Raw genomic sequence first — 17,236 nt, 5'->3', positions numbered from 1 at the left:
TTTCCCTAATGTAGCTTCAGCTACTGTTCAAAATGAGGCAGTCTAACAAATGTATTTAGGACAATGAAAAAAAATCCATGTGTGGAAATGGGACCAAAGGCTTTATTCAGAATCCTTTGAAGAAATGCCTCCTGTGATTTTTAATCAGCAGTGTGCTGGTACGAGTGCTGCGTGTTCATAAAGCTATATTAGTATGCCCTTTCTTGCACTGGGGTCCCTCTGGCATTGGATAGGTTAAGCAATTGCTGGTATTAAATTAGCACACTGATTTCCACTGGTAAGAAAGTTCCCAAGTCTTAAATTACAGATAAACTATTCCAATAAAGCCAAGGAGAAAATGAATAAATGAACTCTTAACAAAAAAAAAAGCTAACAAAAAAGTAAATGCATCTGAGCAATTGCAAAGATATGATGTATGAATCAGCTGAATAATGATTAGAATATTTTTAAACCAGTTAGGTCTGTGTTTACTCAGTGTAGCTGAGCTGACTGTTTCAGCAAACAGCATACAGCTAAGGAGAAGACTGAACATTTTAATGTACTCATTACTGCACAACAATTAGGGAGAAATATATTTGCTGCAACTGTAGCTCATGCTGGGCAACTTCTCCTACAACCTCATTTTAGAGCTACTTGTATTTTTACTTTATTGGGTTGGTAAAGTGAGCTTGATTGGAGCACGCAGAATATGCTAGCTCTTCTTTTTTAAAACGCTCTGGTTTTCTTCACTAATATATCTCTAAAGGACACAAATAAATTTACTCTGCATACAGCTTAAAGAGAACTTGCATGCTCACCTCCATATATGGAAAGTTTTGAAGGTGACAGGGAAGACAATAAAACATATTTAAAAGTGTCATGCCCTCAGCCTGAGAGATAGTGGAGCCTGCAAGAGTTCAGATGGGTTAAAGATGTACCAAGAGCAGCCAGCACATAAATACAAAAGGCAAAACTACATCTCACCCTTTGCAAGAAAAAGGATCACTTCCTGGGAGCAGTCCAGATTTTTCAGTAATGCTATGTGGTACATTTCATTATTGAAAGGCTTCCACAGAAGCCTTTCTGTTTTTCACAGAAATGCAGGGCAGTCCAGTTTGTGATCCTGGGTCCTCTTCCTGGCTCTGCTGATTCCCTGATGGGAAGCCCTGGGCAAGTCACGTCAGCTCTGAAAGGTTCAATTTCCCTGTCCTTTTAGGGACCAGTGATTGATGTCCATTATGAAAAATTTTACAAAGTGGGGTTTATATTAGCTCTCTATAACTAGCCCAAGTCTGGAATCCACACAGACAAAGTAGAAGTAGTCCAGAGATGAGGAAGAGAAAATTATCAGAAGTCTTTGAAAGCATGGCCTGGGAAAAAGCTGAAGCACTTTGATTTATTTCTAGAGAAGGGAAATAAGATGAGACATGACAACATGTCCTGGTTTGAGCTAAATAGAACTAATTTTCTACTTAGTGATTTTACTTTTCAGCTCAGCCTCTTTTAAGTGACTGAACTTGCTGAAAACTGGCAGCATGTTTTTCCCAAACAGCGCTGCTAGAATATATGCTCAAGGTCAGTTGTCTCATCCTGGGTGCTGTGTCTGCACCTACGGGGGGAGAAGCAGACCCAAAACTGACCAACGAGGTATTCCATCCCACATACGTCATACTCGGTATAAAAACCGAGAGATCACGAGGGTCTCATGCCTTTTTTCCCTTTTTTACCATTCCTTCCATCTCAGACCCTTCTGTCCATCTCGATCCTGCAGAGGCCAAGGCCTGAGCAGAATCCTGCCAGGTTCATCTGCCACTGATCCTGATTTTGTGTGTTCTGCATCCTGCTTTCACCTGCTGCTGAGTTTGGTCTGGGACATTTCCAGTGCCCGGCTCTGCAGAGCCTCTGGTGACTTATTTGTCATTGGGGGGAGGGTGGGGGGAGGATTTTATACTGGTTTTGTATATATTTGTACTTATCTGTATATAATTCATTATTTTCCTATTTACAATATTATCCTGTAGTATTAGCATTATTGTTTCATTAAATCTGTTAGTTTATTTTCCAACCTGTAAAGTCTCTCTCCCTTATTCTCTTTTCTCTTCCCTTCTGGGGAGGGGAGAGGGGTTAATAGAGAGCGTCTGTCCAGGATTTAGTGGCCAGCCCAGTCCTAAACCACAACACAACAGTCTTCAAATATTCATTAGGCAGAAAAAAATTCTCTGCGTGTGTACTGGGCAGAAAAAATTCTGTGCATCCTTTGCAGATAGAATAAGAGAAATAGGTATAAACTCTTGTGAGAGAAATATAGGTTACATATTGTCAATTATTTTCAAAAAGTAAAAAAGAAATAAACTTCCTAAGCAAGCTCCATCTTTTAAACATGTTACAAACAACAGTAGAGAAAAATCTGTCCCAAATCATGCAAGTGTCATGCTTCAGGACAAGGACATCTCACCATGCTGCCCTGTTTTCAATGAACCTATGTCTCTGATCTCACTGAGAAAGCTTTGTGAAATGTCTTACCTATATTCATTATAATTTCTTAACTGAAAAAGTATCAGTTATCAAATACGGTCCTTTCTGACTCCATTATGGCTGTATAGACTTCTACTTGTGCACCAGAATATAATAAACATTAGGATCACATTTCTAGTTCCATGTTTTGTGGTCCATATGAAAGCACATTTAATGTCCAACTTCACTCTTCACTATTTTTTGAATAGCTTGCTCTAATTTCCCTGCAGTTCACATGACACAGTTCTCTCTTTTCCCTACCCAGTGTTAACAGGGAGGCAGCTCAGCTGCTGGTTTTATAAAAAAGTCACCCATGGGATTAACTGAGCTCTGAGAAACTGCTTCATAAATTTGAATACTTTGATATGATATATGCCAAAGCCAGCTTTACAAAGATGAAGGCCTGTATGTACTTCAATGCTGAGATGGGCCCATGCAAATTCTCCCTCAGCTCTGGAAGTCTGGAGTGGACGTGGTTGCATCACATAGTGGCTCAAATGTTCCTAAAACTTCCCCCGAGGAAGCAGAGTTTTGTTCCACTGGAGATGAGAACAAGTGGCTAAATGTGACATTTGTGTCAAAACACTTCAAACACAGTCCTGAAGAATTATCATGCTTGCCTTGATGTGGTTAAAGGAATTTCTTCCAGCATATTTTTCTCCACCGTTGATGGTCATTTCCCTATTGTGCTCCCAGGAAGCTCATCTCTTGGTCTCTCAGACCAACCATCCTGGAACAGATCAGGTCCAGAGGGTTGGAGGCATGTGTTCCCCAAATTCCCCACATAAACCTTCTTCCAATACACTCCGATATGGCTCATGTGAGAAATGTGGCACATTCACACCTTCCTCACTTAGGCTTTCCACGAGGCAGTGATAGCAACACTTGCCAGCCATCCAGCAGTTTTCTAAAAGAGAACCAATTGATGCACACAATATTCACCTACACCTTTCATAGAAACTTCTTTAGAAGTATCAATATATTAATCTTCACTTAGAGCCAATAAATTGACTGAATGAGCCAATATTGACTGAAAATAAAGGTTTCTGTGTCTAGTCATATCATGCAACACAGCAAGGATGAAGTCTGTCACCACACTCCACCACTTCAGCCAGCAATAAAGTGCAGGGCAATTTCTACAGAATCAATAGAGCTGGCATTAACACCACCCTCTCCATATTTCAGATAACTGGAGTTCTTTATGAAGCTGTAAAAGAAGTTACTCTTCAAGTGGCTACTAATCTATTGTGGTTTGTTGTTCTTTTTTTTTCCAGAAGTGAGATATTTGCAAATGTAACTTGTTTATTATCTGCTATTGCCAGAGTTCCCAGTTGCAATCACAATGGAAACACCTTATGCCCAAGTCCCTTGAATGGTGTTCATTCCTGGCTGGTGATGCAGCACAGTCTGCTGGAGACCTCTACTTCTAAGGTACATGGCCCTGAGTAGTCCCCATGAAACCAATTAAATAAATTATTCATGTAAAGCAAGTGCAAGCCATACTCAAGCCCTTAATTACTCCCTGTACATTTACTGTTTAATTCCGATGCACCACTCTGAGATCTTGGAGAGTTTGCCTTGAAACCTTGTGCTGCAAACCACTGCAGCTCATGAACAGCTTAGGACTCCTGATGTGGAATGGGTGCCAGGGCCACCCCCAGGTAAGTCACCGCTTTGCACCTGTCAGTGCCCACAGATTGCTCTGAAACCTTTTATACCCATTTATCCATTTGCTTTGAATCACTACCAGAAAAATTGTTTAATCTCCAGCACAATACATCACCACAATAGGAGGAAAGTGTAAAACCTATCCCTCCCAGCCCTTACCAGATAAGCAGTAATTTATATAAGGTGATTTGTTACCATATCTTTGTTAAAATATTGCCAGATTTGAATAATTTGAAATCTGCTAAGCAGAATTTAGATTTCTGAGCAACAAAAGTCCAGTGTCAACTGTGGCTTATTTATCTTTAGGTCTGAAAGCTAATGCTGAAGAGAAGTTGGATTTAAATAAATTTATTCTAAGCATAACCAAAATGCCGTAAATAACATATCACTTGATAGTCAGGAGTATACACTACGTACTGTGGGACATAAAACATACTAAGTGTTGTACCAGCCTAGCTTTTTTATTTTACTGCACTATGCTTCTATATCTCAGCTCACATGCTCCAGGCACACTTGTATTAATATTATCAGGTCTGATCCGACACCAAGGACAGGGATCAAGAAAGTTGAGGGCATTTGGTTCACAGCTGCACTCCTACTCGCAGCAGGACCCCCAGCTTCAGGGCGCTGTAGCTGCACAAGATGAAGCATCAGCAGATATCAGCTGCTGGTGAGCCCGGCTCTTCACCCCCCCACAATCACAAGCAGAGGAAGCACACTGATGGCATCAGCGGCTTGTTAGCCACGGGCAGAATTTATTCACATTCAGAGACTGCGGGGCTAATTTGATTGAGCAAGTTATCTACTGCAATTGATTTGTTCAGCCCCAGCTCCCAACACACCTAGCCTGGCCCCAAGGTGAACCAGGGCATTACTTCAAGCAGTGGGAGGACCTTACAGTGGAGACAAAATCTGCAAAAAATTCAGAAAGCTGAGTCTGGAGAAAGCCCTGACACCTTTAAAATCCACATGGCAGAAAACATTTAAAAACTTCAGTAAAGCTTACTTCCCCCCAAAAGTTCCCTCTAAAATACCTTTACAGTGAGGCAAAGTTTCAAGCAAGCATGCAGTAACTTCCCGGAAGCATTATCAAAGCTAATTACATAGACATTTCATTAGTTAATTACATATGCGTAAAGCAAAGGTTTGTTCCTGCTGTAGCAGAGGCAAATGTTACCACAATTTTTATCTAGTGCCAGTCTTCCAAATCACATGCATCACCAGGAGCGTCCATGGTACCATACAAGTGACGGACAGCACCAATAAGACAGGGAGTCCCTTATCTAAAGGCACAAGACAAACCAGCAAAACAGACATAGTGCACAGGCATTATGAAATGAAACACTAATTGAATGACCACATTTTAAAAACTGTCAAAAGAGGGAACACTGTATTTTAGAACAATGATTACTCCAAATATATAGTCATGTGGGAAGGAGAAAAGTCATAAATGGATGACTGCAGAGATCAGAGGATCACTGTTGGTGATCACAGAGAAAAGGTGGATGGAGGAGAGGCTCTGTGCAGACAGGGATCAGGATATAAGAAGCATTAAGACGTGAAGCTAGTGCCTAATCATTCTTCTGATATAGAAGTATTTCTTATGTGGAAACAGTAATAGTAGTTAGGAAACCAGCACTTGCATCAACAGTGATTAAATATCTATCACCCAAATCAGAAGTATGTAAATACAACTGGGAGGCATTTACCCTCTGTTACCACATGTCAAGCTGCTAGAGAGAATTGTCCTCCCGTGGGCCAAGGACCTGTGATGTTTTGTCCTCACACACACCAGGGCTGGCCATGACCTCGCTGCTTTGCTTTGGCTCTGCCCAGCAAGCAACGGAGAAGCCCTTCCCTCAGCCCCCAACTAAGGGCAGAAACCAGCTTAAAACAGCTGGTGAGATACCACTTAGGGAAAGGTTTGCCATCTGTCCAAACCTATTAGAAAAAAAAGAAAAATACTAAAATGACACAGTTACAAAACTGTGGGCTCCATGAAAAAGCCACTTTGTTTTAAAATATACCAATCTTTGATGTTTTAGGTGAGTTCTTCTAGGTTTTTTTTAACATGATAGCTGGTATGCCCTAACGTGGAGAATACTGAATTAATTCTAGCTGCAAATTGCTCAGCCTGGCTGACCATAGTTTAATTTTCCAGCTATGACTGATAGCAAGCTTATATCACTTAGCGAGCTGCTCAGGGGGCTTTGTTCAATTAATCTAAATTTCTTATCCGCAGACACGTTTGATTCACACAACAGGTAGATGACAGTGCAGGAGTGCACACATTCCCCAAAGCTCTCCACCATCACAACCAAGCTCCAGCGCAGGATCATTGGTAAGCCACACATTATTCAGTACATTTCTCAAAGCAACTTTGCCAAAGGAGTGGGACTGAATTGTGCGCATAAGAGAGAGGTTCTTGGCATCAGTCTTTTTTTCCCCCCACATTTTCATGCATCTTACTTCCAGGATTAAGCTTTTTTAAGCCACATCTTAGACATTTTTAGAACATACGAAGTATTAACATGCTTGGAAGGCATACAGAGACCATGACGCTACCTCTTATTCTTCTTACTTTCCCACACAGCTTGACAGTGTACAGGCCTGCTCTGTATCTAAATTTACAAGCAGTGACAAGTGATAAATATCCTAATTCTAAAAAGCTATTGTGTACCTCTGAGACAATTAAAATTCCTTAGATACGTAGATGCAGTACATAATACATTTAGTCAACATTGGAACATGTCAGAGAAGGAACGTTTTATCCCAGGACACATACAAGCATCTAAAAATAGGCCTTCAGTTTAATAAAAGTATTGCAGTAATGTTCATTGGGAAATCCCCTTTCCTCAGATTAGAAAAGTAATATTAATTTTTCAGATCATCTCATGCTGTGCAGTAAGAACTGAGCAGAAGAGTTTATAAAAAGCACCAAATAAATTATATATTCTTTTTTTAATGAGGAAAAAACTAGTTAAAGTTGATGCAGTTTTAGTTCTTTCATCTAACCCAAGAAAGTGATACCACACACTTCAGGGCATGGACTGAACTCTGGCCCACCCTAATCCATCCCTAACAGCAGGAGAAGGGAATACAAGGGTTTCCCTTAAACAGTCCAGTCTTGGTCACAAGACATTTTGATCAAGACACATCATTTTATCAAAACATGTCATTCCTCACTCAGTTTTGCTTACTTTTCTCTGGAGGCTGAACATACCTTTCCAGAACTGGCTGGCAGGAGGACAGTATAACTGCAATGTGTGATGCTAAGGAAGTTAACCACTGACTAAGTATAAATATTACACTATCACAACACCTGAATTGTATGATATTTTGAGATGCAAAGCAGTGGTAGGAAACAGCTCATTTCTTCATTTACTATTCCTTGTCTGTCTTCAGTGGTGAGGTAAAAGGGGGATTCACAATTCTTCTTTGCCAGTTGGAAGCTTATTTCTTTCTTTGTGATAGTTTATTTAAGGAATATAATGGAATTTGTCTTCTTTGAGAAGGTTGCTTTAAAAAAGAAAACAAAAAGAGAAGACCAGCATCATGGTCAGCTGGAGAAAGGTTCATGACATGCAAGAAGTAACTGGTCAGGGCTCATTTTGTGTTGCCAAGCTGCACTGTGCAGAGTTAGTGTTGCTGGCAGTTGCTGCTGGCATCAGTCCGCCAGCTGGCCAGCATAGCCATCATCTCCATTGCATTCTGGAACAGAGAGTCAAGGCTTGTTTGCAAATCACAGTTCAACTTCAACAGCTGTAGCTTTCTCCTTCAACCCCACTAACACCATAGGTGTACCAGTAAAGCTGCCACACGGCAGGCATGCTAACATTTCTTAGGCTCATGTCCAAGGGATTGAACATTTGCAAGGTGCCAATGATGGTATCACTGATGTTGAGTGTGTCGATAACCTAAATTTTGTGATAACTCCCACCTGAGAGGAAAGTACTGTGCAATCGTTTCCATTTTATTCAGCTTAGTGTTCTTGGTTGCAGGGTCTGTTTGTCTTTTGTCTGCCAGTGCTGATTTTACTTATTTCAGACCTCAGCCAGCTTTCTTCTAGCATATAAATTCACTTTGGAAATCCCAAATTGAAAGCCTGTGGTCTCGCACCTGTCACAAGACAAAGAACCACAACATTTTGAGCTCCTTATAGCTTCACGTAGTCTTGCACAGGCCTCTAGAGACGGTCAAGCAGCAAGCTGGAAGGAAAGGCTGTTTAAGCTGCAATTTTCAAGTTCTTGGATCACAACTCACAGACTGAAAGCTGCAAAAGATGCTGTTTCTTCTTTTCACTGCAGATATTCTCAAGAGCACCTGGAAGACTTACATAAATGACCTCAATGTTAACCTGTTTGGACTGGATTAGTGTGATGGAAAAAACGTCACCGGTGAGATTCCAGCCCAACCTCTAGACGGAAAACTTTTTCCTCTATAAATAGCGCCATGCTCTTTTGGCTGTAACACTTCTTTTGCTGCTAAATTAAAATTCACAAGTCTTCTGCAGGATTCATAATGGGATCAAAGATTAGAAACTTCTTTGAAGTTTTTCTTCCTTTGCTCCACTGTTAATACGTACCTGCGCTAATCCACCATGGTTCTCCTAAACTAATCAGTCACTTTCCCTCCCCAAAAGGGACAAGTACACAGGCTTTTTTCAAATCTCCGTTTGTGTTCATTATCCACACTTCATTTTGCAAGGGCATAACACTTTCTTAATTGATTTTTCATGTACTGTAAAGAGGCCAGCTCTGTTTTCTGAACCTTTTGGTCTCAATGTGATTTGCTGGTAATATTTACAGTACTTATAACTTCGGTCCTGTTTATTGCTAGCAAGGCACACAGTGGATTGAACTGTGTGCATAACATATTTGTAATATTTCACCTTTGATAACAGTTAATAACACTAAGATTGTAATGATATCATCTCAGACTCACTTTTAAAATTTGGTCTTTCTTTAAAGAGATCAAAGAAACACTGAACCTCAAGGTTATTTGCCTCTTGTTTAGGAAAACAAGCTAAAAGCATCATTGACACTAAGCAGAAATTACACAAGGGAAAATATAATTTAAAAAATCATTTTAAAACACCCATAATTAAAAATGGTGACATAGATATTTCTTTGTCTCACTGTGACTCAGAATTGCCTCATAATACCATACCAAACTTCTTCTATCTTTAAATTGATCTTTATTTCTGGGAAAAAAGCTATATTTGGAAAAAAGCCGTCTTTCAAAAAAAAGAGTCTATTATCATAGAGTCTGTAATGATTTTTGTTATTGACAGTAATTGGTTCAACTGGGCACCTGTTTGACTTTAAAGCTGGAGTTGCTCACTGTGCCCAACAGCTCTGAACTCATGGGCAAGGCAAAATGCAGAATGGAATTGCGTGCAGTATGCAGTGCTTTTGCAAGATAGATCTTTACAGATTTGAATGCCTCTAGATTTCCACAAGCTTGAATTTCAGAGAACACGGGAACTGTGGATGAAGTTAATTAAATACGTAGGTGAGAGCTGTCTCCATTGATAAGCACCATAGTTAGACATCTAGAATTAACCCTTTCTAAATATTCATTTATAAACTGTAATGAAATCCATGAGAGGGACATGCTGAAGAGGAAAGTTTCTCAAAAGTCCTGCAGGGTCACGCTTCATTAGTGGGAGACTATGACGAATTTAACTGCGATTCTATTAGAAGGCAGATTAGTCCAGAATGGAGGGGAAAAGAAAAAGGAAAAAAAAAAGAAGGAAAAAACCCTAAATAAATTTGAACAAAGAAAAAGAAATAGAAATGGAAGAGCTCTCACTTCTTCAAAGCTTGCTTTCTTTCTTTTTCTTCAGGCTAAATTAAGAGATTAATCCATTCCGATGAATGCCCACAGGGTTCACTTCTAAAAGAGTATTTCCCAAACATCAGATAGAATAGGAAGATTAGGGTATGAAAATGAGACAATTTATAGTGAGTTTTCTGGTCTTCAGAGGGGTTTTAATTAGGATGTGACAGATATGTTCCAGCTTCATATTTTCAAAAGAACGTTTTAAGTGCCACACTTCCGAGTGCTGTGTGTCCCCATAAAGACATGTGCTGTGCTTGCCCCCATTACAGGCTCTGAACTGACCACGGCTTTTCCCCAGACTTTGAAAGTGGCAGCTCCCTTCAAACCCTGGCTGCAGAGGAGACCAACCTCCTGTCTCCCTCACAGCCCTGTCCAAGGGGATTCCCTTCCGCCTTTGGGAAGACTAGATGCTCTAGAAAATGTGATTCAAAGAATGAGAAAATTGTTATTTTAGAAATGGCTTCACTGATTTCTTTGCATCCCTCTAAGAAATGAATGAAGCCCATTATATCACAATAAAAAAGTAGTCATGGCCTCCAATTGACCATGGCAGAAAAAAAACAAGCCACAGGGCATCTTCAAAATAAAGAAGGGGGTGATGAAACAGCCCAGTATACGGGCACCTAAGCAGGCTGCCACAGTAGCTACATTCATGAGACTGTTGAATTGACATCTTCCCACAGAGTTCAAGGAGAGAGATTGAGTGCCCGTGATAGCAATAACCTACTCGTGGGGTGATGCGCTACCTTCTCCAGTGAAACTGGTTTCTGGCAGTCTGGTGTATGAGTGGTTTGAACCGCTTTTTGCCCTCTGCAGATTAAACACTAAGAGTCACAGTGACTAAATTAGGCACTTGTAATCAGTGAAATAATCCTGTGTGGAAATGGGCCAGGAAAGAGGATTTGTCACTATCCATTTAGTCCTTATCACCCCATCACCCAATACCTGTGCAAACATTTGTACTCTCCTACACCATTTTATGGAAGGGAAAGTGAAATGGATAATTCAAGTCACTTTTTAAAAGCCAGAGAGAAATAAATGCCAAAAAACTGGAACTGGGGATGCCAGGTCTGGGCCAGGACAATTTTAGCATACAGACACAGAATCTCCCAGATCAGCCTTCTTACACTGAAAAACAAGGATTTGATACAGCATTTTACAACAATAACAAACATGATGATGAAGCATTCTGTTGAAGTTGAGCTGGCACAAGAGCTTGGCAAAATTCTTTCAACTGTTCTTTGCTCATAAAAAGTGGACTTTACAGAATTGAGAGTTTCATGAATTCTGATGAAGTTCAGCTTAGTAAATTTGCAACCACTCCATCTCCATATAAAAGTAGTTCTGCATTTCGAAATCAGCTAGATCTTTGTGTCTCTACTTATGCATTACAGGGAGTAGTACAGACCCTCCCAGGCTGGTACTGCTTCCCTCTTCTGTGTGCTCCAACTGACAGGAAAACAGGTAACAGTGTGAACAGTAAAAATATGATCTAAGTTATTAAAATATTATCACATTTAAAATACTGTCACAACCACCATATCTAAAACCCACTGAAACTAACAGACAACCTATACTTCAGCACTGTTGTTTCAATCTCTGCAAACAGAGAAAAACAGCAGTGCCTACACCTTCAAGCTATACTTTGAAGGGTAACAACTGTAGAGTATGAAAAGAAAGCGCTGGGGGGAAAAAAAAAGTCCTTTCAGCCCTTGCTCTTCCTGGCTGACATACTGCACTGTTCCAGACGCTTTGCCTCACAAAGCTGAAAATGCTAATTCAATACTGTTCTATTTCAGTCTATTCATAGTGAAGTGATAGCATAAAGTGATTTTTTCATCAAAATATTGGTATCAGGACAAGATTAGAAGGAAAAAACACCTGAATTTGCCATGTAGAAAAAAGAACAGATAATCAGTCATAGAATTATGATTAGAATGTATTTTCATATAGGAAAATTTTTGAATTTACACATGTATTTAAGAACAATTGGTGTATCTGCCCATCATGTCACAGTTTTGAATGTTCTGTTCTACCTCTTTGGAGGTAATTAGCCATCTATTCAAGGCTTCTGTGCTCACTTTAATTTCCCCATTTCTCCACCTACCTGAATCTGACACACTGACATCTTTGCTTATTAGAATGGAAATTCAGTATTTAGAAAGGCCAGGCAATGCAAGGTCAAAAACCAGCATGATATCTATAAATTGAAGAGGGGATCTTGGAAGTTTACACAAAACAAAGTTTTGTATTTCTATAACTTTAAACAAAACAATAGCTGTCATGAGATACTAAAGCAAGTTTTGAAATATTCATCACAATTTTCTTGCTCAGTCTGAAAAGAAATTGCTTCAGCACTCAGAGCTGTGGGTAGATATTGAATAGAATTATGTCTTTTAGTCTAGCACCTTGCCAGAGAAGAATTGCCTGTAACATCATGCTATTATTCTATTTTAAGAATCTTAAGCAACAGGAATTTAATCACTTGAGTTGGAAAGTTGTTTAACAGATTAGTAGACCTTATGACTACAAATTATTTCCTGATATTGTACCTACATTCTCCATTTCCTAAACTCAGAGCAGCTATCATATCTCAACTCATTCTAAACAATCCATCTTTCTTCCAGTGCTCCACACACCAAACTGTTTCACAGTGCTTAATGATCTGCTTCCCATGTGGGACTTACAGCACATTAAAATCTAGTCCATAAAATTAATTATGTGAGCAGGACATTCAGCCGATCGCTGTCAATACAGGTACAAGCAAGTGAGAGAACTCTGTGCCCCTTACATTAATAAAACAGAAACTACAGCCTGGGTAATGTGTTACTGTACTGCAGAATCACAAGGTAATATTGGGAACCACATCCCACAACTGTGAGCCTTTAGTGTATGACATGAACCACTTTCTGGTCATTTCATTTTGAACACAGCAGCACAGCCAGTGGTGAGCTGTGGTAAGCTCTCCTGATCCATCCTAGGACCCAGCTTTGAAATGGATTGGTCTTTTGCTTCTGTTATTGCATCCCTCGGAAAGGCAAGAAGCTGCCTCACATGGCACCAACATCCCAGATGAGCTTCATGGACCCTGGCTCTCCTATGTGCAAACCACAAGTTACACAAAAGCACCAGAAAGTGGATTTTAAGTAGTCAAAATTGATCAGTGACCTTGAGTTGCAGGTCAGTTCCCTGCCCCAGAAGCTGGAGAGGTGCCGGGTGGTTTGAATGCTAGAGGTCTCCCTTCAGCCCCAGCACAAAACTGGGCAGGACCCCACAGGAGCAGAGGCCCATTATGACTGATCCTGGTCAGCAGCTGATGGTGTGGCTGTTGAAGTTTGAGTGTTATCAGCAAACAGCAGCCTGGCTTATACCCACACCCCAGGGACAGGAATCCAGGAAAGACTAGAGGGAAAGCAGGCAACCACTGCATGGCCTGCCCTGTCCCTACCACAGTTCTACTGCTGAAAATGCATTTAATTAAGTCAATCAGAACACGGAAAATGAATATAGAATATAACCAAAATTGCCAGCCGAGGAGTGCAGGACAGACTCCATGCGCACCCAGGCTTACTGCTTTCAGAGAGGTTAAGGGAAGGGAATTACTAAGGGATTACTATCTGATGAAGAACAAAGCTGTCGCATTGTAGCTCTACTATCAAACTTCCCTGCAACACAAACATCACATCTTCTTATGCTAAACAAGTGGGGTTTTAACCTCTAGACAGCATTTAATCGGTATTAGTATGCCAAAATGAGATGCTAGTTGAGATTTTTGGAAAGAAATGTAACCATGATGGTTTTGGGAAGAGCTCACCATGAGATATCTGGCAGGGGAGATAAGAGAAAGAACAAGATCACACTAGGACTCCTTCAAGAATCACCATCTCCCCTAAAACACTCTGCCTCTACAATAAACCAATGTTTTCTTCTCATCCAGCCATAGCCATTTGCTTTCTGGCAACTTGGAAAACATTGTGATTTTTTTTACAGCAGATAAAAGATTTTGAGGTGAGCCCTTCCATTTAAAATAGTGGTAGCCCCCCTATCTATAACATATGCGCACTTGTAAGATGTTTTCTTTTTTTTTACTTATATTTCCCAGACACGCAAAGATGCTGCTTAAATAGGAAATTGTATTATGTATCTTCAAAGATTTCAAAAGCTACATCATTCTGCATTTTCTACCCTACTGAGCTAGGAAATTAACAGTAAGACTTTACCCTGCCCTCTAGGAAGCCCGATTTAGTCAAAGACATGATCTCAGGTAGTAACTACAGAATCAGCTATTTATTTAATTTAAATAAAACCATTCTTCCAGTAGACAGTGAAGGGAATAAATAATATGTCATGCTAAGATTTCTGAGCCAATACTTCTCCCCTACATCCACTCCAGGGTTACTTTCTGTGCATGCTGAAGTGCACTGCTGATCCGTGTTAAATAAGCTGTGGTAGAATGGAAAGCAACTAATTTGTGCTCCCTGGGTGCTGGGCAACTAATTTAACTCTTGCTGGCACATAGACTATAAATAGAAAACTATTAGAGTTTCACACTGTTAATATTTCTGTGAAAGTTAATAATTTGTTTTCCCTATCTATCTGTTCTATCAGGAATGATGAACAGGATTTGTGTTGCCTTTAATGCAAACAAAGCAGGTGACTCTAAGTGTCTTCTCATGTGATGACCTACCCAAGGGTTGACAGCCTAAACACAGGGTGTATGCTCAGCCCCTTGGCAACAGACCTTCTACTTCTCTTACCCCTGTCCAGGAGGAAGCATTATCCATTCGGAATTAAAGACAAATAAAACAGTTGCCATTTCTGGATTGGACAGCTGTGCATGTCGCAGAAACCACGTGTGAGACATGGCCATCCAGAGGTGCTCCTTCTCTTGCTCTCTAATGGAGGTGGAGGAAAGCTAGACAACCATTTACATGAACTGTATAACTTGTTGGCAAGAGCAGAAGTGGCAAGTCCTAATTTTCGTCAGGTGACATACTGAGCTCTTCTCTACATGAAGCTGAACACTTGCCCTGGGTAATTTTCACATCCATCCAAAAACATTCTTGCAACATACACAGGTTGGTCACAAAATCCTAATCCTAAAATTAAAGAGGGTTGCCATCTTCAAACAAGTGGACCAAAAGAGAATGTATGCACCAAATACTTCCACATCCTTGTGACTGGAATATGGTTTCATATAAAAATACACCAGAATATAAAAATGAAATCAGTTTCTTTAAAGATGAATAATCAGACACAACTTTCTGGATCTAAGATTACTAATGCTTCTTTCATAATTTTTGAATGGAAATCAATTCACTCAGATTCCACAAGTTGGGGCTTTTGCCTTTTAGAGAATTCTCAATTGGATGAATCTATCTGCACCCACTGTGTTCTAGGATAGTGCTATACCTACTGGTGTCATTTTTTTCAGGTTCACACCTGAAATTGCTAGACAACATTTCTTGCAGAGATGTCACAGATCTAATCAGAAATCAGGTAATCCTGTCCCTAACAACTTATTTTATGTAACCAAAGACAAAAATATTACAACATCATATAAAAGGAAAATCTTTCCAATGGCATAAATGTAGGGTATATGTGCAAAGCAAAAGAGGTACCTACCATCAAAGTAAACTTTATTATGAAATAAACAGAAATGAGCAGTCAGTCCAACAGTAAAACAGGGTTCAAGAGTATGTTTCGGAGCATTGGAGAAGTTAAAAGTCCCCGGACACATCAGTCTTTGGCATTTCAGTTACCCCATATAACAGGGGAAAGAGAAAATCCTTAGGGTTTTTAACTAGTTTCATTTTATTTTCTTTAATTAATTTCAAATTAATACAAACACTGAAAGATTTAGGAGCCTGGAACATCTTGTTTCCTCTGGTGCCTCATATCACCTGGTCTGCACCCTCCTGGGCTGATACTGCTTGCTTTGATATTGACACAGTTCAGGCTCAATCCAATCTTCAAAGAAAAATGGGCATAAAAATCCCTCAATCCCCCTTTCCGCTCTGAGCCCAGGGCCCGTGCACACTTCCCAAGGACTGCACAACCCACTAGGTATTATTTTGTACTTAATAAAATTAACAGTCTTTACAGAAAATAGGATTTAAAATGACATTTCAGCCACGGGCTTCTTCAAAGTCTGGTAGATGACACAACAGCTACGATATCAGTTCTGATCCCCTTCATATCACTGGCACTATTTGATTAATTTTCTAAACAAAGTTTATTACACTGCATATTAAAAGGCAGAAGAAAAGCAGATGAGAAACATTATGTTGCTCATTTTAGATAATCTTTGTCCTAAACTGTTCTGCATGGCTGGAACGTATTTACCAAACACAGCTTACTGTGATTATTTACTTACTTCAGCTTGTAAGAAGGGATATTCTAAGTAAAAACAGAATACAAAAATGCCTCAGGTTCAATCTCAATGTGATTCTCATTTTTCTCTGCAGCAGGGAAACCATCCCCTTCTATACGCAGTGTACATTCAACAACTATTCATCTACTATTGATAATATTTTTTAAAACTACACTGGGGAATCAAGATACCAAACCTACAACTCAGTGGCACAGAAGAGATTAGTGTGTGCTGCACAGATTACATTTATCCAAAATTAGATGCAAACTCTAGCCTGGACAATCGTGGAATACATCTATTTAATATCCCCCCCTGAAAGAAGTACACTTTTTGTACTTACGGTTAGTTGTCCTGCTTTGATCACTCTGAGTGCTCTCATTTGACTGGTTGCTGGAGACAGAAGATATGCTTGAGCTCCTGACAAAACCAAATGCGGCCAGCTTAGCTGCTGGCAACCGTGAATAACCTGGAGGACGAAGTCCAGACGGGCACGGCTTGGGGAGATTTGACTTTGCAGCACTTGGACATGAGCCTTTCTTGAGATCAACTGCAAGAAGGAGAAGGAAAGAGATTTTCATTAAATAAACTAAACAGGGATATACTGGCCATTACTCATACCACCTGGCTACACAAAGTCAGTGTAAAGACTGAATACAAGTTTTAATGGCTGCCCAAACAGAAATTTTGTCTTATTCTTTGCTCCACTAAAAAGTTCTGTGCCACAATTACAGGTCACAATAATTTTTAAAATATGAAATGCAGCAAGGACCCGTGAGGCATAACTCAAACTTCCAGCAAAGTAACATAGTTCAAGTCTGCTAAGATTTGTTTTTAATATTATCTTCTTTTATGCTGTGC

The 17,236-nt window shown here is 39.9% G+C and overlaps 1 protein-coding gene across 1 annotated transcript in view; it reads right to left on the bottom strand.

The window, feature by feature from the left end:
- MTUS2 (microtubule associated tumor suppressor candidate 2) overlaps window positions 1-16,925 on the bottom strand; it is a gene marked incomplete at its 5' end in the record, with an annotated part of 160,396 nt that extends 143,471 nt beyond the window's left edge. Inside the window, one exon of the mRNA XM_010184549.1 lies at window positions 16,719-16,925. Within this exon, the coding sequence (XP_010182851.1) occupies window positions 16,719-16,925 (207 nt within the window). The remainder of the gene's footprint in view (window positions 1-16,718) is intronic.
- Between the last annotated feature and the right edge of the window lie 311 nt (window positions 16,926-17,236).

The sequence above is a fragment of the Mesitornis unicolor genome, unplaced genomic scaffold (assembly GCF_000695765.1).
Source record: "Mesitornis unicolor isolate BGI_N332 unplaced genomic scaffold, ASM69576v1 scaffold3835, whole genome shotgun sequence".
Lineage (NCBI taxonomy): Eukaryota > Metazoa > Chordata > Aves > Mesitornithiformes > Mesitornithidae > Mesitornis > Mesitornis unicolor.
Note: the sequence above shows the minus strand (reverse complement) of the source record. Positions and strands in the feature narration are given on the sequence as shown.